General features: G+C 46.8%; 1 protein-coding gene across 1 annotated transcript in view; it reads right to left on the bottom strand.

The window, feature by feature from the left end:
* Nucleotides 1–472: 472 nt before the first annotated feature.
* The window catches only part of LOC6588397 (nucleolysin TIA-1), a 90,214-nt gene continuing 69,628 nt past the window's right edge, over nt 473–21,058 (bottom strand). Inside the window, exons 4-9 of the mRNA XM_026984245.1 lie at nt 12,152–12,227; nt 3,317–3,419; nt 3,015–3,207; nt 924–1,271; nt 661–829; nt 473–593 (exon numbers count right to left, since the gene is read on the bottom strand). Coding sequence (XP_026840046.1) covers nt 552–593; nt 661–829; nt 924–1,271; nt 3,015–3,207; nt 3,317–3,419; nt 12,152–12,227 — 931 coding nt within the window. The 3' untranslated portion in view covers nt 473–551. The remainder of the gene's footprint in view (nt 594–660; nt 830–923; nt 1,272–3,014; nt 3,208–3,316; nt 3,420–12,151; nt 12,228–21,058) is intronic.

The raw sequence follows: 21,058 nt of genomic DNA on the forward strand, positions 1-21,058 counted from the left end.
ATCTATGCAGCCATCAACAATTTGGTTAGATTTTCTGTTTTTCGTTTTGGATTGCATTTGAATTATGTATTCTCATGGTTATATTTACGGCAATCTCTTTGGGACTAACATCAGCTATGAACAAAATTGCAATCTTTTCACACTTCTGGCAATCCATAGACTTGGGTCACTTGATTTATGCCCCCTCCTGCTGGTGGTTGTTGCTCGTTGTTCTGTACCTGCTGCTGCTGCTGTTGCTGCTGTTGTTGCACCCAGTGGGATGGATAATACAGTTGCGGGACATAGTGTGGCTGCTGCTGCTGGTGCTGCTGCTGCTGCTGGTGATGGTGGTTCTGTGGTGGTTGCAGTTGCAGTTGGTGGTGCTGCTGGTAATGTGGCTCCTTCACATATTCGCCGGACGTGGTCAACAGTGGCAGTTGCTGCTGCTGCTCTTGTGGCTGTTGCAACTGTTGCTGCTGTTGTTGCTGCTGTTGTTGCTGTTGCTGCTGCTGCTGCTGTTGTTGTTGCTGTTGTTGCTGTTGTGTGGGATACATGGCCACGCCTCATGGCAGCTACACGAGCAAACTAGGCGCCAGCCACTCGTCCTCCGCAAGCTGGAAGAGAGCCACAAGCACAATTCACAATCGTTAGCCATCATCTGGCCAGCAATGACCCACTCACCTGCGGACTGACCTGAAACTGTTGCATGGGATAGGCCACCACTCCGGTAGCCTGTGGCAGCCCATTGCCCACGCTCTGGGGGATCTGCGGTGCCGTGCCTGCAGCGGCACCCGCCAATTGCGGCTGTGCTGGGACACTCTGCCAGGTTCCCGGGAGCTGCACGCCCATTCTGGAAATAAAAATATTGGAAGAAAGGATTGGTTTACCCACTGCTTGGCACTCTCTATCTCTCCGCAGAATAGCAGTCAGTGCTCAGTGCTCACCCCATGTATCCGGCCTGCTGATAGCCGGCGAATTGACCGTAGGTGAAGCCCTGCATGCCCTGCAGGAACTGGCCCGGCTGCAGGGCGCTGGCCGGGGCCGCAGTGGGATATGTGGGTGCCGGTGGATACCAGTAGCCGGCCACCTGCTGCCCGTAGGCAGCCGCTGCAGCTGCTGCAGCCGCGGCGGAGCCAAATGGAAAGCCCTGGGCCAGGGCCTGGCCGGCAATGGCCGACATATGGTTGGGATCGCCGCTCTCCTTGCCCCACGCACACTTCACCGGCTGCTGGTTGATTTCCGTGTTGTTGACGGCCACAATGGCATGGGTGGCCGCCTCCTTGGTGGAAAAGCTGAAATCGGAATCAGAGTTGGAATTTGGAGTATATATTCACATAGTGGGGGTTATGGATAAGGATACGGATAAGGATAAGGTTGCAGTTAGCAGATTGGCCTGCTTTAATTTCCGTTTAACCCAGAAGCAGCAGAAAGTTGGTGTTTGGCAGAACAAAAGCAGCGTAAAAGTGGTACAAGCGTCTGTGGAATTGTTTTGTTGCTGGTTCCAGTGGTGGTTGCTGCTGCTGTTGCTGTTGCTGGATTGGTTATAATGATGCAGCAACTGCGACGGCAACTCTGATGCAGCTGCTGCTGTTGCTGCTGCTGCTGCTGCTGCCTGGGTCCACTTGTAGTCCCCGAGCTCATTATGTTACAAAATGCCAAACAATGCTTCTCCCCCTCTCTTTCACTCTCTCCCCCTAGCCATCTCTTTCGCCTACTTTCTCTGGTTTTTTGCATCACGTTTTGCAACACACAAATGAGTTTTGGAGCAGGGCACAAAAGGCGCCCATGGACATGGCCAGCCAGCAACTGCAATGCGTTCGCTCCCTTGACTGTTGCACCGCCCCCGTCCCTGCACTATCTTCTCTCCCCCTCTCTCTCCCTTGCTACCGCCAGCTCTCTTGTTGCGGTGGGTTGAACTCTGTTCGTCGTGGGCCAACGGCTGCCATTAAAACCCTATCAGCATTCGTGACGGCAGCTGCGATCTGCAGCCACCTCCCCGGCAGCAGTTTTTTTCTTTTTTTTGGCCCGCTCAATGCAGTTGCTATACCCTTTCAAAAGGTATTACCATGTGGACCAGAAGAATGCGTTTCAGAACTGCAAAGACGCCTGCCATTGGTAAAGACGAAACTACTAATCAAATGAAACTCATCAAATATATGTTTCATACGCAAATTGTCACCCAATTTGGTCCTTCAATGGAAACAAACAGAAGCTGACTCTCAGAATATGTTAGTCTGCGGACTGCAAAGGGTATGTCGGGGTTTTCTCTGGACCAAAGAAAGCTATCCGGCATTTTTTTCTCTTTTTTTTTGTGCCATCGTTGTCGCTGTTATTGCGGTTCATTGTTCTGTTTGCAACTTCAAATTTGCCTCGTCGTTGTTGCAGTTGTTGGGTGTAAAAGTGTTGTTGATTTATTAACGGCGGGTGGCTGGGATCGGGATTGGGTCTGCTGTTGGTGGTTGGGGTTTGGGTAAGGGCTGGGGCTGGGGCTGGGGCTGGGGCTGGGGCTGGGCTTGGGAGCTGCGCCACACATTGATATGGCGTGCACTCAGCGACGACGACAACGACAACGACAATGGGAATACGCGACGCTGACACCGCAGACCGCAATACACGCACACCGACAGAGGAGTCGGTTTAAGTTCGGATGGAGATGGATGGATGGAGGTAGCTGTAGAGGTAGAGGTAGAGAAATCAAAATGGTGGGTAACAATGAGTTAATGTAGTACACAATGGCCGCTGCTTCTTCGTTTTTATACCCTGGAAAAGGGAAGGATAGTTTCGAACAGAGATTTTGAACGTAGCAAACCTCAAAAACTTGAAAGTATTCTATTCTGCGCCAGCTCGAACAATATATGGGCATATATTTGGCAGAATGAATTCCGAAAAGCCTAAAGCTACTATAGAAACTATCTACTTTTAGTTGGTAATTGCTGTAAGGTGCTATGTACTCTGGGAAACGAGAAAGGGAGAGCGGGTGAATCGCTGAACGATTGCCTGATCATTAAGTCCTGCCCCTTAATGAGAATACTTACCGAACAAATGCATATCCTTTGTCCTTGAAGACGCGTATCTCCTGTATTGTGCCATAGGGCGAGAAAGTCTTCTGCAGTATATCCTCGTTGAGGAAGCCGGAGAGGGCGCCGTTGATGCCGCCACAGTAGACAGTGCAATTGGTGGGGCTGCTCTGGTTGTACACCTCGTCGAAGGTCAGCGGCTTGGCGTTCACTGCAAGAGGCACGAAAGCAAAGCGGATTGAGATGACAATGGGATGGGTTGGGATCGAGTGGGGTTCTTAAGGGGCTGCGATGATGAGCTGATGGACGGGTATACTCACTGTCTGCCTTGGTTGCCGGCGGCTTTCGTGTGGCCCAATTTGTGCGTATCGAGCGCGAGCCCAACCACTGCCCATTCATGGCAGTGATGGCGGTTTCCGCTTCCTGCAACGAGCCAAATTAAATGGAGAGCAATTAGCTAAAAGCACAACGCCATTTGCGGGGGTTTGTCTAGCCGCCTAAGCCGCTTACTTAAGTTTCTCTCTGCCAACTGTAGCAACCAGCAGCAGGAGGGAGTGCCGTGCCTCTGACGCTGACGCTGAGAGGCCAACCAAAAATGTATAAACAAACAGCTCAGAAAGTGTTAAGGAAAAGCAGCAGCCGGCATAGCAGCAGCAGCAGCAGCAACACAAAAAATGAATAAATAAAGAGAAGAGCGCAAAACAATTGCGACGATGGCGGAAAAGTTGCTCCTTGCGGGAAAGCAGGCGACATTGTTGCTGCTCGGTTGCCTTTTGATTTACTTGAAAGAAAGTACCAGCCACCGGGAGGAACGTTGATGGGAGTGCCTTTTCCTATACGTACCATTTACAAGGCCGTGCACAAATTATAATTTCAATTTCGCATAAAAGGTAATTCGTGCGTATCAAACGTGATTCATGCCAAAATGATTGCAACTGGCAGAAGGTCCTTGCATGCATGCACCGCCAGACCACTCTCTCTCTCTCTAGTCGAGTAAGCGGGGATGTCTGGAGAGTGCAGTATGGTGGGCGTTTCATAGCAATTTACTTGCGGCACACCATGAGACCTCAGACCTAGAACGCAACCCCCCGCCCCGCGCCCAAGTCTGAACCAGAACCGATGCTATAGCTATGCAATAATGGCATTTGCCGAGCTGCAGACGTTGCAGCTGCTCATTGCACGTTCTTTAAATGGCAACCGACTCGGCTACGGCATCGGCAACGGCAACGGAATCGGAGTCGGCGTCTGCGGTTGGCAGTAACTGTAACTAGGCACACACCGCCCAGCCACCCACCGCCCTGCCATCCAGCTACCTCGGGGTTTTCCGCCTTTTTTCTTTTCATTAATTTTCCTTCTGCTTTGTGCAGGGGTCTCTGGGTCTCTGGCTGTGCTACGTGCCACGCTTGAAATCAGCGTTGACGTGCAGCGGCTGAAAAAACGGTTATTCCCAAACCGGAAGTAGACTCTGGGAGAGGCAAACTTTTGAAGAGCTTACACAGGACTACGGATCTTGTTTGGCTAATGACTCTGTCTATGAGTGGAAAGTTTGAACATTGCCAATCCACCGTCGACTTAATGGATGCAGAAGAGGTTTTAAAAGTTCTATACATAACTGATATTTTATGGGGGTATTTTATAGACTCCCAAATAGGGATCTCCTATTTACACTGATCATATCTCTGCCGAGTCCGTTTGAATTGCTTCGTTTTGTATGTACTGGATTGCTGGATTACTGCTGCTTGGCTTGCACCTTTAATTTTTTAACCACTTGAGCAAAAGTCAACAATCGAGCGCCTGCCCCGTCAGCGATAAACCACGCAGCTGTCGCCCAACTTTGGCCATAATTTAATGTCTGAATGTGTGCGTGCGTGTGCGTGCGAGTGTGTGGCATGTGTGGGTACTCTCGAGTATGCCCGTTTGGGCCCAGGCAACGCGTTGCAACGTCGCTGTCGCTCAGTTTGCGTGCGTGCGCATTTTTATGCATTGCCAGTTGCATTTTTCATATTTGCATAAACTATAAATTTTACATTTTTTAAGCGATACGCATCGTTGATTGCAACACACACACTCTCACACACGCATATACACTTACAAACAGGGCCACAGCCCCCACTCAAGTGCCCCACCGCGGGGAGTCCCCCCCTGCGATTGCCTGTCGGGCACAAAATGCCATTTAAATACTATAACTTTAGCTTTAAGTAACCCGGTACTCATTTTATATTTGCTGCTGCTGAGACTGCTCGGTATTGTGGCTGTTGAATGGTTCGCAGCAGGACACATCATTCAGGACTTATTCAGGGACTGACGTCCAGTCAAGTGCAGCAGCTCCCCCGGATTCCTTGGCACAATTGCAATTGCAATTGCATGTGTCAATGAAAATTGTCTCAGCAAACGGTCAGCTTAGATGGGGCTCTGTTCCTGCTATCCCTTTCTCTCTTGCCCTTCGAGGGATGGACGGGTTTGTTGAGGGAACTTTTTTTCCCAGACAAAAACTTCTCTTCTTTTCTGCAATGGACATTTTTGGTCGAGCAGTTTTTGTTGCTTTGACAGTCTTTGAACCTGGCAAACTTTATCAATCATTTTGGTGGTAAATTGCTTCGAAAATAGACGGTTTAAAGGTAGTCTGCTGGAGCTTAAAGAACATTGAGCCACCGTAATGACTTGATTATATCACAATTGGGAGTTCAAGAACCTTTTGAGTCATTTGCCAATTCATCTTGCTCGAGTGGCAGTTTAAGGACCGCAATATGGCACCCACTACGACTTGGCAAACTATTTATGAAACACTCCCTCCACCCGAAAAACCCCACCAATTTGGGCCCAAAACTTGGCTCAGAGAATATGTAAGCTAATTGGAAATTTACTGGGGGAAAAGCATTGGGTCAAGCAGCGGCAGCCGCCAGACGACAATGGAAAGCAACCGTCTTGGGGTTTGACTACTACTTGTCCCTGTCCAATCGACAGTTGGTACGGCGAAAAGTTCTTTGTGTGTATGTGTGTGTGTGGCTTAACTGTTTGCAGTCGATTGTAGTTTGTGTGGGCGGAGGAGGGAAATTAATTAATGGTGAATGGCAAATTGGCAGCTAATAGCAGGAGCGGAGAACTTCAAGCATTTTCCGCTCTGTCGCTGTGACAACCAGCAAAACATCTGTAATAGCAGGAGCAGCACACGCCTAGTTCTACTCCTAGTTCCAGTTCCAGTTCCAGATCCAGTTGTTGCCAAATTAATTCCTCTTTGATTAAAAGTTCTCTGGCTGTGCTGTTCTGTTGGACAGTCAAAAGTTTTGTGTCGCGTCGCCTCCCGCGACACGCGACGAACAATTCATTTGAAAATTTTCTAAATGACAACTTCCGCTTTTGGGATAAGTTAATTAATTTTCATGGACATGGATGGCGGAAAAGTTTTGGCTTTCTGCAAAATTTAAGAACATTTTGCCGCACAGATTCAATTTGGCGGCCAAAAACTTCTGGTGCAATTCGGAGACTGGGCCCTTTGTAAATATTGATTACTTGATAAGGCGCAGAATCCTTTAATGCTTGATATAGTCCCTCCCATTCCCCATTCCTCGAAACGAGCCGTGGTCGAAGCGGAAATGAGTCGGTGGGTGGGTGTGGATGGGGGTGGGTCAGGGCCAAAGTTTTAAGCAACAAAACCAAAAAGGCGAAATACCTTCATTAAGCGAATGAAGAAAAGCAAAAGTAAGTTGAAGAATTTTTAAGTGGTTTAAAAGGGTTTTGTCATACTTTTCCATGTGGATCTCTTACTGGAATCGACCCAAGCCCAAGACCCGAAAATTTCGCTTGCCACAAAATGGGGGCAGAATGGTGTCCTGTGCTGTCCTGTGCTGCTTGTGGCTAACGTTTCGTGTGTATACAGCCGTAAGTCGAGAGCAAGACATTTTAAATGTTTATTAAAACAATAAGGAAATGGTTTTGTGCCTAAGCGAAAAAAGGCCAACCGGAATACGAAGAACTGTAGCCGAAAGAAGGTGCAAAAAAAGGGCAAACCCAAACACACACAGCCTCACCCACACCCACACCCACACCCACATACAAAAAGGGGATAATCCGACACATTTGGGGGGTGGGGAAAATAAGAATGTTCTTCCTTCTTTTCTTTTGAGGGGCCGTTTTGTTCCTTAAAAAGGTACACCAGACACCAAGTATTTAGTGTCCCTTTTCCCCCATTCGAGAGTAAAAGGTTTTTTCCTGGCCAACTCCTAAGCCGGTTTAGCTTTGTTCTTCGGTCAGATTCATTAACGTGGCTATTTAGATAAGCGTGAAAGTCGGTATCAGGAGGGTACGGCATCATCCCAGTCCCCCAGTTGAATATTAAAGAGAGATAGATTTCTTCCCGAGCGCAATTGTACGAGTTCTGATGATGATTTTTCGATATTTATAAAACAGCTCAAGTGGCAAATCGTTTGCACACTCGAAGAAATGTTGTCCCATTTGTCGCATTCCAAAGAGCAGGACATCCATCGATGGAGCCGATGATGATGTGGCCAAGCAGATACGGCAGCGAGAGTCCTTAGTCATCCAACTCCAGCTCCGACTCTGGTTTCTGGCTGCGATTGGGATTCTGTCTCTTTCGGGGAATCATGTCTGGGGCCCAGTCAACGGTAAAAACTGTTTTCATTTCGCTTAGGCCAAAACGATTTTCGATTTTTGACCATTCCTTGCCTGGTCACACATCAGAGCCACATCCAAAATATAGAGTACAGGACGGAGTGGCGGGCGGTTGTTGACCAACAAAAAATCAGTATTTCACGCTAGAACGCACTTTTGTCAAGAAATAATTCCATGGGATTTATTTATGTATGTCAGTTTTTGCCCTGCCCTTGTTTCCCATTCGGAATCACTCCATCCCCCCCCTTTGAATGGTTTTTTTTATAGCTGCTGCCTCTGGGGGCTGAGGGGTAGGGTTTTAGGGTTCAGGCTTATGCGTGTGTAGGCAGTTTGTCCCTATGGCCCTAGTCCTCAAATCACTAGTTTCTGAATTATTATGGAAAGCATAAAATGAATGTCCAGGCCATTTATATTTATAACCTTACCGAGTTCTGTACGCTTCACCAAATTTATAGCCGGAATGTTGAAAATAAATAAATTGAAAATCACGAACAGAATGGCCGACTCTTTAAAGGGCAGTTATAGGCAAAGATCTTTAAGGAAACTTTGTGTAACGATAAGAAAATAATTTCCTTTTGTGAAAATGGTATTTCGTCAAAAATATCGAAAAGCAACAATCGATTAAAAATGGAGAGTACTAGCACCGACCTGTAAAAGTACGAGTATCTTTCCGGAGCCATCCTTTCTTGTTAACTATTTATGATGCACTTTTTATCGACAAGGGGCGAACGGTGGCGGCTACCGACGACAGAAGGAGTGGCTACAATTTTTGAACTTTCTCGATTAGTTTCGATGCAAACCTCAAAAGAGGAAGAAAGAAGCGCACACACACAGACCAAATGGCAAACTCAAATATTTCAAATTAAGTTTCTCGACATGCGTTTTGCAAACACAAACACCCCCATCCACACCCACACCCGCACACAAACACACGCCTTTCCTAAGCCGATATGCCACGCCTCCTGGCCCCCCTCACCGCCCTGTCGCTTGCAGCTGATTTAATGCAAATTTTATTTATGCGAAAAGTTTTATTAAATTTTTGTGCAAAGTTGATATTTTCTGTGGTTTTGCGGAAATTGAAAAGTTATTTTTCGAATGGCTTACTGCACATACACAGAGAACGAGTGGGATATGGCATGTGTGTGTGTGTGTGTGTGTGTGTGCGTTTGTGTGCATTGGGATTGGTAGTAGAGCTGCAAGCGGAAAAGGAAGAAATACATAGTTCCTTTCATTTTGCACTTCCTCTCGCTGCCGGCGCGCTTATGGCATTTTTGCCAATCGCCAAGGCTTTCGCACAAAGCCAATTGCCAATGCCAAAAGCAGCTCAAGCCGTCACCGAAAAACCACAAAAAAATATTTAACGCAAACTGTTTGCAAACATGTTTTAAATAAACACTGCAGTGGGTGCCAAGAGTATCTGCTCTCAGCTCTCAGCTCTCCCCCCCCTATCCGTACGTACGTACGTTCCACCAACCGTTGACGACGCATACAAATTGCCATAATTTAATAACCATCAAGGCAAGCCTGAACTGAGCATTTGCATGAGGAGCGAAAGCAAGGGGCTGCCGGCGCGGCGTGTCATTAGCATCATAAATCACAGGAAAAAACAACGACAAGTGCGGACAAAAATTTACGCAAACATTAAACGCAATAAACATGTCGATGCCAGAGAAGAGACAGGAGGAGAAAGAGCAATGGTGCCAGCCAAGAAGCAATATCAGCAGGAGCAGGAACAAAAGCCACAGAAGACAGCAAAGGAAGGTGGGGAGCAGAATCTGGACTCAAAGAAGACGCAGCAACTGCAAAAGAAGGAACAGGAGCAACAACGGCAGGAACAGAAATGGTAGCAGGGAACGCTATCAGCGCCCCCTTCTTAAGCTCCTCCCAAAATGCTAATGTCCTGCCACACTCTCGACTCTCGATTCTCGACTGTCGGCGTCTGCTATTGTCACACATCCAACGAATATTAACATATTATTGCATGCCACATTCCATGTGCCCAACACACAGAAACAAGCCCAGGCTGTTCATGCATCTTGAGTGGTGGCGCCACCATGAATGCCGGCTTTCCTTGCGACACAAAACTGATTTGCCGGCATTATAGAGACAAAGGCAGGCTCAGGACCAGGACCAGGACCAAGAACAGGACCAGGACCAGGACCAGGGCCTGAGTTGCATTTAATCGCATTACTCTTCCGCTCTTCCGCTCTCTCTTCCCCTTTGCCCAGACATCACACTATTACTTATTTTTCGTTGTATAATGCACTTAAATTTATTTAAAAGTTGCCACAACGCAAGAAAAATAAAGAATGAAAACAGCAGGAACGACAACGAAAACGAATTGACAATGTGTGCAGCGAACAAGATATAATGTCGACTTGCCCCACAACCACCTTCAACCAGCAGCAGCAGCAGCAGCAAAAGCGGCAGTGGCAGCGGCACCAGTGGCATTGGCTCCGTACTGCTTACTGCAGACTGCATGCTGCATGCTGCATGCCTCATTCTTTTCATCATCTTCTTGTGCGGTTCATTGTTGCATTATTATCATTTGTTGTTATTGTTGCCGTTGCTGCCGCTGCTGTTGTCGCGGCACACACAATGCCGGTGGTTAACCCACACTCCTGCACTCTCCTGCCACTCGCCCGCACTTGCCTCGGATGTATCTTTTATGATTCTGGTGTTGTTGTTGTCTGTCTTTCTTCCCTGTCATGTGCATGTGCACTTAAATTAAAAAGCCTTCCGCACACATTGGCCTTAATATGCATCATGTTGCATCTTGCGGGTTTCCGAAAAAAGTCATTGAAATTGTCATGCAGCCACGGCGGAGTTTGATTAAAGATTGTCCAGTCTCTGGACAACACTTGATGGCAATCAATTAAATCAATCTCAAAAATACCACAGATAGGAAATCAAAAGATATATTTATATTTTCACAAGAAGTATATTTTTTGAAGGAATTTCGAATTTACAAATCGTTGAATTCTGTATTTCTAGAATATCCCGGTCTTCTACAGAATATTCAGAACATTCCGACTAGAATATTTTGAATGACAGTATCAGTAATTTGAGATTGACCAGGAGCTATTACCCCCACCTTAAAATCTTTATACATATGTCTTCCGTCTCTGCATGGAAAACATCTGAAGAAAATCATAATACCCTCTGCAAGTGTATAGCTATCTAGATGGAAACACATACATTAAGTATACGCACCATTGGACGGGGCCATAATTCCATCGAAAACAAGTCAGTTCCCAAACGGCTTTCACTTTGACTTTGGGCTTAAACATATATTTGAATGACAGCTGCCGGCGATGTGTGGGCATGGTAGTGGCACTGGCAGCCGCCAAGTGTCAGAGATTAAGTTGTATTTGCACACGACCTGTTCCGCAGGACCCCCACACCTCAATCCGCGCTCATCTGTGCCATCCCGTTTCAAGCATTGATCTGGAGCACAGTTTGCGGCATTAGCATGAAAATTTAATTAATAATTTTGAGCATTTGCCGCTTAATTGACTTGCCGGCACACCTTTGGCTTTTACGCCTTCTTGTCAGAGTAGTCTCAGGTCGCAGCCTTCTGCCTCTGCCTCTGCCACGGCCACTGACTGCAGTATTGATTTGGCTTAAGTATTTGGCTTTTCCCGCAAAGTATCTCTTCAATTTGGCCATGTATCTGTGTCTCAGGGTAGCTGTGTGTGGGTCTAAGCCTTAAGCTTGCGCATTTTTTCTGCTTGACTGACTGACACGCAATTCGCTTGGCACTGGCTCTGGAAGCTCTGTCTTTGATGCTGCCTCCCCCTTTCTCCCTGTCTGCGCTTTGTCGAATTTTCTACCTATTAAGCACATGAAATTCAATCACAAAACAAACACACACACACACATAGAGAAAGTCTTGCCAGAGGCCTGCTTTCCCCCCATTTGGACCCTTATCAGCTGCGGTTTAAACATATTGAATATGATGTGTAAATGTTTACAGGGTTCAAGGGTTGCTTCTGGCACCAGAGCCGTGGGATACGCTGCATCTGCGGCCATAAAAAAATCAGTTTCAGATGCGTGACTCCCCTAGAAAATGGCCGAAGGATCCATCCTTCGTTTAATATACGAGCGGGTCCATTGGGTAGAAAATAAAATCAAAATACTCGCCCGATGGCAGTGCAGGCTTAAATCTTTTACAAAGGTATGGGGAAAAAACAAAAGCCACAGGTGTCTTTTGATATGTTAAGTTGTGGGAGACCGGGGGCCAGAGGCTTGTCAACCTATGGCTGCTAGCCAAAGTTTCAGACTGTTTTAATTAAGATTTCATTTCATTGGAAAGACAGAAGCCAAAGCCAAAGCCGAAGCCGAAGCCGCAGCCCTAGTCCCAAGGATGTGAGCGGAGAGCAGCTGCTTTGTCTGGCTGATTACTTAGAAAATTAAACTTGTGCATGGGACTAATGCGAGTTTGATTGAAACATTTTCTAATTGCTGTTGAAATACGCTCGGTTTCGGGGATGCTTTTGATGTTGCAACATTTTGCGTTGGCTTACCGATTTCTTGACAAAGCTGACAAAGCCATATCCCTTTGATTTCAACGTCTGCGGATCACGCACCACTCTGCAGTCTCTGTGGGAAGATACAGAAAGTGAGAAATTCATTTTAATCTTGGGCAATTTGTTCATCTTAATGGTATGCCATGCAAAGAAAAATAATTAAAATTCAGCTTAGCATCGTTTATTAAAGCTATTTAAAATTATCTCCTAATGTTGATTGGACCGCCCAAGGATAATGGCCCAGAGAGAACCCCTTCAGCAAATTAAAAAAAAAAACCCAGAGTGGAGCGTTGGCCAAGTAAAAGTCAAGAGGCCAAGTCGATGTCGACATAGGAAATCCAATAGAATTACGTGTGAGGAAATATGAAGCGTGGAAGAAGGAAAAACCTACGTTCGAAAGGGATTTCCTACTCGTAATGGAAGTGCAGATAGTGGAGGCAGCGACAGCGGCAGCGGCAGCGCCTTCAAGGATGCCAGTGTGTATTTGGTGCGGTGCCGGGGCTGGGGCTGGGGCTGGTGGTTAAGGGGATTTACCCCTGCCACTACCCAACCACGTGTCGTGTCGTGGACGCTGCACACATTGCCTGCTAGCTGCTGGAGAATCGGGGCGTCAGCATTCGGCTTAAATATGTTTTCCCGTCCGGGCTAAGCCACGAAGAAATATTTTAGCCCTCTCCTCTGGCCCAGCTTTCCATGTATGCAACTGTGTGTGTGTGTGTGTGTTTGTTGGCCAACCGCAACAGCAACAACAAGCGAATGGAGAGTTGGTAGTGGCTAATGGGTAGGGAAACCAGGCCGAGTCGACGGGTTCGAGCCCAAGCTGGGCGGGAGCAGGCAACCCGCATGTCGACCACGGCATTTAAAAAAGGCCAACTTGATTGTAAATCACGATAAAAGTCAATTTTTAATATGAGTTTTAGTTTAGCCCGTGTCCCGAACTCCCCATCCTCGCCCCTTTGGCCGCTTTCATGTTAAGTGGTAGAAAAAAAAAACTGGAAACGTATTTTAATGGCCTTTGGCTCGTTCGGCTTTGGGTGGCGTCGCCTCAAGGTTGAAAAATTTATGGAGCCGCCACTATAGGGGGTTTGGTGGGGAGGGCTGACCAACTGCGAAATTGCATTGCGATTGCATTTGGTGGGGATTCGTGGGGACTGTGGGCCGAGTCCCTCAATCGATATGCCCATAAAATGTCGAGCAAAAAACATATTTAATTAAACTTTAATATTTATTAGCCACCAAAGGAATTGGGACTGCATTTGCTCGGGGCGGAAGGGCCGTATCAGATGGGGTTCGTCCTGATCTGGATTTGATAGGGATTGGGTGTGGGGCCGGGACTGGACATGTCTGGTCTGGACTGTCCTGGCCAGGTCTGGTCTGCCTCTGGTCTGGCTTGCACGCAAACAAACATACAAACACGGCATGCAAACACCAATACCAACACAAACACAGAGGCAAGCATACACAGATATTCCATACGAGTTGTACGAAAGATCCCTGTCAGCAGCGCCCGGCTGCCAATAGGATTGTGCTAACAAATTAAAGGCCATGCAACCATCTGTACCTCTGTGTGTGTGTCTTCCTTTGAGACTGGTGTAGCCAGTAGTCCCCCCGGATCCCCAGAGCATATCATATTTCACAATCGATAAACATCACAGTTCATATTTTCATAACGTTTTTGTTTGAATATTTTAACATGCAGACGGACAGGAGCAGGAGCTGGAGCACGAGAGGAAGTTGATTGGGGTGGGGGCGGAAGGGAAGGGAAGCACAATTTCCTGCTTGCATGTAAATACGAATTCGAGGATGTCTGCAAGTGCTCTCTCGCTCTCCCGCTCCTCTCGCTCTCTCTCCTGTCTATCCCCTGCATGTTGCAATAATATATTTGAACATTTAACAGAAAACAAATATAACCTTTGCCCCAAGCCACAGCCACTGCCGCAGTGGAGGCGGAGGCGGGAGCTTGAGTCAGAGCCTGCACTTTCCATCGATGGCTCTCAAACTGTGTGTTTCCACTCACATACGCACACACACACAGAGTTGTTATCATGCACGAGAAGCTTCCAAAAAAGCAGCAGCAGGAGGCGGTGAAGTGGCAGGGGGCGTGGCAGCTGTACCCAATGTTTGCCCAAAGAATTGAGCGACGATGTGGATGCGGCCAGAGCCCCGATGCATATGAGGCAGAGGCAAAAGAAAAGCGAAGCAAGAGAAGGGATTTTAAATATGGAATATCAAATGCTCTTACGGGATTAATGAAATAAAAGATAGCGTGAGGATCAAGCCAATAAAGATCCACCTCCCATCAGTGCCAATGAGTGTCCAAGCGACTCAAGACTCAGACTCCCTTCCTCGATCCTCAATCATTAACTCTTTTGAAACATTAAATTCTTAGTGAAAATACTAACATAATAAGAAGGATCTGCCCTTATGAATGGGTGTATGAATATACCCTTTTGGCCTCTCCTGCTCCTCTGTCCTCTGGCTCTTCCCCGCTCTCAGCTCAGGCCAATCAATATATTTCTTACAAACATTGGCAAAAGTTTTGCTTTTGGCTTAAGCTCTGTGCCTGATACTCGAAAATAAATTCAACTAGAGAGGAGAAGGAAAATATTTTGCTATCTTAAGTGCATAAAACTATAAACGTTAAACAAAATATTTCACACACACAGGAGGCACACACAAATGCGGTTATTTATACGTACGTACTCGTACGATATTTTTTGGCTTTATTCCCAAAGCCTTTGGCCCGGGACTCCGAGTAGCTTTTGGCCCGAAACTGATGATGGTTTCGATGCACGATGCACCAAGGAGTGGGTTTGCGGAGAGGAGACGAGACGAGTGGAATGTTTGCGGCGCGCGTTGAGCGCATTAGTTGTGGAGTCGCCACTAGTTCGGCTTCTGCAATTGGTTTATGCTAACAATGCACCCCCTCCACCACCACCTCCAGCACCATCTCCTCATCCACTGCATGCCCCTGCATTGGCCGGATGTATGGAAAATTCTTTTGTATTTGAATTAAAATTGCATAGATGATTTATAGCCGAATCGAAACTTGGGATATACTCGTAAACTTATGCATGAGATTTTTGTGAAATGCATTTGCGGCATGGCAGTGGGTATGGGAGTGCCAGGCAGCATTGATAAGTGTGGATAGATATGGGAAAAAGCAGAAAGCTGAAAGGATTTCGATTGAGTAAGCTTTTCCCCTATTGCTACTGAATGTATGCCCCGTTTCCTGTATTGCACGGGCAAATATAGACATTGGGAAAGCTAAACTATCATTTGAAATGCCAAAGAGCACATATTTATAGACGTGTAACCATGTCTTAACTAGCAATTTGCAATTTCCTGCGCACTTTAAGTGTCTCGCCTTATCTGCCCTCGAATCGCACTCTTGGGCCACATGTGCCCCCAACCAACCCCCCCCCCCCCCCCCCCCCCCCCCCCCCCCCCATGGACAGACGGACATACATATATAATTTACAGAATGGATCACTCCTTGCCTTGCCTGGCCAGGCCATGCCTTGCCGCATGCTAAACACATCAACAGCAATGGCAAACACAAATTACTCAGCAAAGCAAACAAATGTTAGGCGATAACATCGCGTACTACCAAAGGGAATTCCCTTGATATGTGAGTCAAAATCTATACCACTAAATCAATGAATTGCGGCGCTTGTCCTTCAATTTCCTTTGAGTAAGTGTGCCAATGCATTTGCTAGAGTCCGGAATCGGGTACCCGGAACCCGGAACCCGGAACAGAGCTCATCCAGCATTCATTCCATCATCATCCCATCATCATCATCGTCGTCATCATCCTTTGCCAGCCATTGACTGGCGTGTTTGAAATATTGAAATATTTCTGTTGGCCCTGTTTACACATTGGGTGGGGGCCATTGACTGCGCACAATTTTTTCCCATTTTTACAAACAAATTTTTTGGCCAGAATATTTATTCGATTTGTGTTTGTGGTGTGTCGTCTCCTCTTCGGGGCCTGGCATTTTATTGGCCTGCTCCAGCTCCTGCTGGAACGAAGATGATTTCCATTTCTAGTTCGCCGTTGAACGATTGCTGTCAGGGGGCTATAGAGAGGGGCGTGGCAGTGGCACTGTCGGTGGCGGTGGCAGCTACTTCGATCATCCCGTTCAAATACCAAATACAGTTGTAAATTCAAATGAAATGCAAGCGAGCGCATTGTTTGATTTGAGAGCCATGGAGGAAGGAAGAGGAGGAAGAGGAGGAGGAAGGACTTTGAAGGGAAATTCTGGCTTTCTGGTTAGCCAAATATTTAAAGTGGATTTCTTGAACATTTTATGAGCTTTTCACTGCGGTTGCGTTCTTTTATTTGATTTGATTTTCCGGCCAGTGGCATCTGGTTCGCCTTGGCCAAGAATTAAGTAATAAATTTTCGTTGGGGAAATATGCGGCTGGCGAATCGAAATGCCAGAAATGGGTTCAGGGAAGGAAGCAGCGGCAGAGGCAGAAGTAGAAGTAGAATGAATTGCTGTGAATTACAAATCCGTAAACGTCGCATCTTTGATGCTGCATGCACTCTACGAAATGGAGAAGGGAACTCTGAGGAGAAGAAGGAGGGCCAATGAAATGGGAAGGGAAGGCCAAAAGGAAAAGGAAAAGCCAAATCGGGGACTCATCACGTTCTCGTCCTTGCCCCTGTGCCTCGTGACGCCATCGCATCGTGACATTTATTTACACTAACATGCAAAACTCGCATTGAGACAATTTCATGCTCATCTGCATAAAATCAATTCCATTTTGGTAGACAATTTGAAGATTGGAATACAAATTTCGAATTATCAACATGGGACCCCCAAACAGAAGTGCTGCTCCATGGCAAAATGGCCAACGATCGCAATCAGCATTGAACCTCCTGCCACTCCAGAGAGGGCCATCTGTCTGCCTTTCTTGTGGCTGCTGCCGCTGCCGCTGCTTGACTTGTGCCGACGCGTCGTCTGTTCTGAGTCCATTTTTTTTCCGGCTTCACTCCTCCATCCACGCTCCTGTCCCCTGTCCAGGCAGCATTGCCACCATTCATGGATGCGACAGCGCTGGTCCACTTCCACCACCATGCATACGTAATGCGCCTGGGGATGCCGGCAGCGCAGCGCAGCGGGTCTACGACAGCCACACTAATTCCAGAGAAGCCATTACGCGTCGCCTGGCCTTTCTCCCTGTGTGTGAGTGAGCCTGGGCACACTGCAGCACACTGGGAAATTATGTGGTGTGTGATTTGCCCTGGAATCTTGTCCAAGAAGAGAGCGTTTTCCCCGCTTTGCGATTGAATTTTGCTCTTAGCCCAGGCAGAGGTGATATTTCAGGAGGGACAGAGAACAGAACCGAACAGAGAAGAAGAGAAACAAAAAGAAGGAACAGAAAATTTGCATGCAACTCGTTACGCCTCTGGCACTTGTGTGTTAAGCCCGCTCATCCTCCAGCCACCACACGGCTCTCCCCCTCGGCCCTTTTCCGGGAAAAAGAAGAAGCAGCAGGAGCACCACTCACACGTGGAAAAAACCATATCGATTTTGCAGTAAATAAAACATTCAAAGATTGAAGTTGCCGCTTTTGAGCTTAGCCGAATGGTGAGTGTGTTTCATGGTGGCCTCCTTTTTTTATGGAGTGAAGTGGAATGGAATGGAGTGGAGTGGAGTAGAGGGGCGTGTGCTGTCCCACCGCCAGCCACCAGTCGGTGGAGCGCTTCCTTTTATGACTTCCGTTTCTATAGCAGCTGCTGCTGCTGCTGCTGTGGTGCGGCTGCTAAAGGGGACGCCGCTCCTCTGCCAAATTGTAAATATTTTTGTCGGCCACGTAGCGGCGCAGGAGAAAATATTGCATTTCTCGCTTGGCATAATAAACGATGTGCCGACAAAAAAAAAAAATACCATCCAGAAAGGAAGAAAAATTGGACGTACCACCAAAAACCACGCAAAAATGCCAACAGCTGCACCGCACAAAGACCGCCGCATGGACACAATGGGCATCGTGCATCGAACAATGCAAGGATCTCCGTAATGGGTTAGGGGTAAACAATATGGAGGTCCCACAAAAAAGAACAAAATATGCATTGAAAATGGCTCTTAAAAAAGTGACAATTGGGAAATCGATCTCAGCGTGATTTGGTTTCCCGCAGCTAGCAAAAAATTACTAAACATCGTTCGAGACTATTAAACGGTTTACGTAAATGGCTGGCCATTGGAAATTCCCATTAAAAATGGTATAGGTACATACTATGTGTACCCAGAAAAATAAAAACAGAGAATTTTTAATATTTACCTTTAGATTTACAAATGGCTACTGGTAGAGCTCCGGGTACGGAAATTGTAAAAAGAATATATGAAAATATTGAAGTTCAATATATTTCATAATTAAATAAATATACTTCATATTTAAATTATATTTTTTCATTATAAAATTTAATATATTTCCAAAAAATGCAATCCTTTCAAATACATTTATGAATATTGGCTTTGGCTGATGTTCCTCACCTATCCATGAGCCTACCCTGCCATCAGCTGGGCTGCCCACATCCCACATTTATGTTTAAATCAAAGTGAATTTCAGGGAAATTCTTTAGGGAAAGTTCCTGGTTAATTCCTTTGGGTCTAGTTCTTAAAATGTTTTATTTAGCCACATGGACACGCCTGGTCATTCATTTCAACGTTAGTTCTTTTGCCCTTGGCCCAATCGAATGTTGTAAAATGTCTTGCCACAGATATTATACAATACTTTCCACATTTCGCCGCCTATATTTTGCGGGAGCTGCCTTCAACTGGCATATTTTTTGGCAATTCCTTTTACTCAATTGGTATTCGCTTTGTTTGGTTGGGATTCTCATCAGCTAAAATGCTTAAATGGTCAGCCCTGTCACATATGGCCAGAGCGACGCCAGAGCAACGGATAGACAAGCCATAACCGAAAAAAAGCTGGTAAAATCAAATTAAAATGGCGCCGTTGCCATACACGCAAATCCACCAACTTTTCTTTGTCCTCTGTGTGTGTGTGTGTGTAAATGTGTGTGCGTGAGAGTGTGTGTTGTCCAAAATGTTCAATAAATTATATAAGATATAGCATTACGCTCTTCCTTTCGGCATTGATTTGACATGAATTATTGCTTGCCGTGGACAAAAGCAATTCCTGAAATATTTCTCGCCCATTTCCCATTTGCCCATTGCCCATTGGCCATCTCTGCTGCTGCCGTAAACTTTAAGGCTTTGGAAATGTATAAATTCCATTAACTGATGCCAGCCGCAGGCTAAACGTTGAAGTGCATTTCCACCGACCGCCGGACTAAGCGAAGCGGGCGTTATTTATAACGCAACAGCCCCCATCCAACCCCCTCCTATCTGAGGCACTGCACCCCTCCTGCATCGCCATCTGAAGCGTCCAGCCCCATGTGACCACGCCCGGACACACGTCAATAAAACTGCTTCAAACTGTCCACATTGAAGTCGGTATACCCTGGCAGAGGGTATATATAATGTTCCAAGCGCAAATCTCCCGATGTCCTGGCAAATCAAAAAGAAGAGATGCAGATTGCAGTTTAATGTGTTTTGATATAGTGCACCATATCATACAGATGAGGGACTGCAAGGGTATGTAGGGGTTCGTTTCGTTTAATTTTTCTGCTGGTGTTGCTGCCATGGCTGCAGCTGGAGCTGGAGCTGGGAGCTGATGCCAGAGCGATAAGGCTACTTTAACGCTGTCCCCGATTCCTGCATTATGCCACACACACACGGTCGGCCCCTTTCGTGTTTGCCCCCAATAGTGGTTGATGGCCAGTGAATGGTGGGCATGTGGTGGGAGTGGGAACGGAGGGAATCGAGGGAATGGCGGTTTCAAACATGCAAATTGCTTGCGGTTCGCTTCGGTTTTCCTCCTCGCTTTTCCCCTCTCCATGCGCATTTTTTCGCTTTCATTGAGTGCTCCGCTTACAGTTAGCTCGACTCTGTACAAGTGTCCGTGTGTGAGTGTGTATATGTTTGCTTTATATATGCAACAACAAAAATCCATTTAGATTAATTAGTTTTAAAGAGAACCAAGCCGCACTTTTGGCCTCAGCTTAAAGCTGGTCTACACCGAGGCAGAGCCGTAAGGAACCATAGGAAGCAGGGAACCATAGTCGTTGTGCCACATAAAATGAAATCATAAAATGTTCGTCTTTGTAGCTTTATGTGGCTCGCTCGCCCCGTCTCTTTCTCTGCCTCTCAAATGGAGCATCGCCTTTCTGCCCGACTTCACCTGAGAGCTCTCTGCTGGGGCGAATCTCAGTGCCAGTTGCAGTCGGCAATGGCAATCGCCCCCCACAAAACGTCGCTTAATGATGCCAAAGATGAGCGACGACCCAACCCGCCGTGTCAATGGACTGGACGGGATCCACTTTCCACCTCCTCTCCTCTGGCGGACATCTACATAGAGCTAACTAAGCGTGCCGTGTTGGCATCTCCTTTGGTGTTAAACTTGTCGTACATGGACCACTCAAGCAAGCACAAAGCGCAGAAAAGAAAAAAATGGGAAAGTAGTGAACTAAAGTTTGCTCAAAAGTTTGTTTATTACACCGACAACGGACACTCACTCACACACACACAGGGAAATAGAGGCAAAAAATTCGAGTGGCTTTTGTCGGAAAAGATGGTGTAGGGTGTAGGGTGTAGGGTCTGCAGCTTTCACTCCGGCGCGGCGGCAACTTTATGTAGTCGGTCGTTGAAAATTCATCATCTTTTCAGCAGTTTATGCGCCAGTTTGCTGCCTACTGCTGGAAGGATATTCCTATCGTGTGGCATGGCTCTGGCTCTAGCTCTGGCTAAGTCTGTTCTGGCCTGGTCTGGCCGCCTTTTGTGTGCGAATCTAAAGTTTTTTGTTTTGCCATCGCCGTTTCCTGTTTTGCTCCAT

Source organism: Drosophila persimilis, unplaced genomic scaffold (genome assembly GCF_003286085.1).
Source record: "Drosophila persimilis strain 14011-0111.01,24,50 unplaced genomic scaffold, DperRS2 tig00000000-arrow-pilon, whole genome shotgun sequence".
NCBI lineage: Eukaryota > Metazoa > Arthropoda > Insecta > Diptera > Drosophilidae > Drosophila > Drosophila persimilis.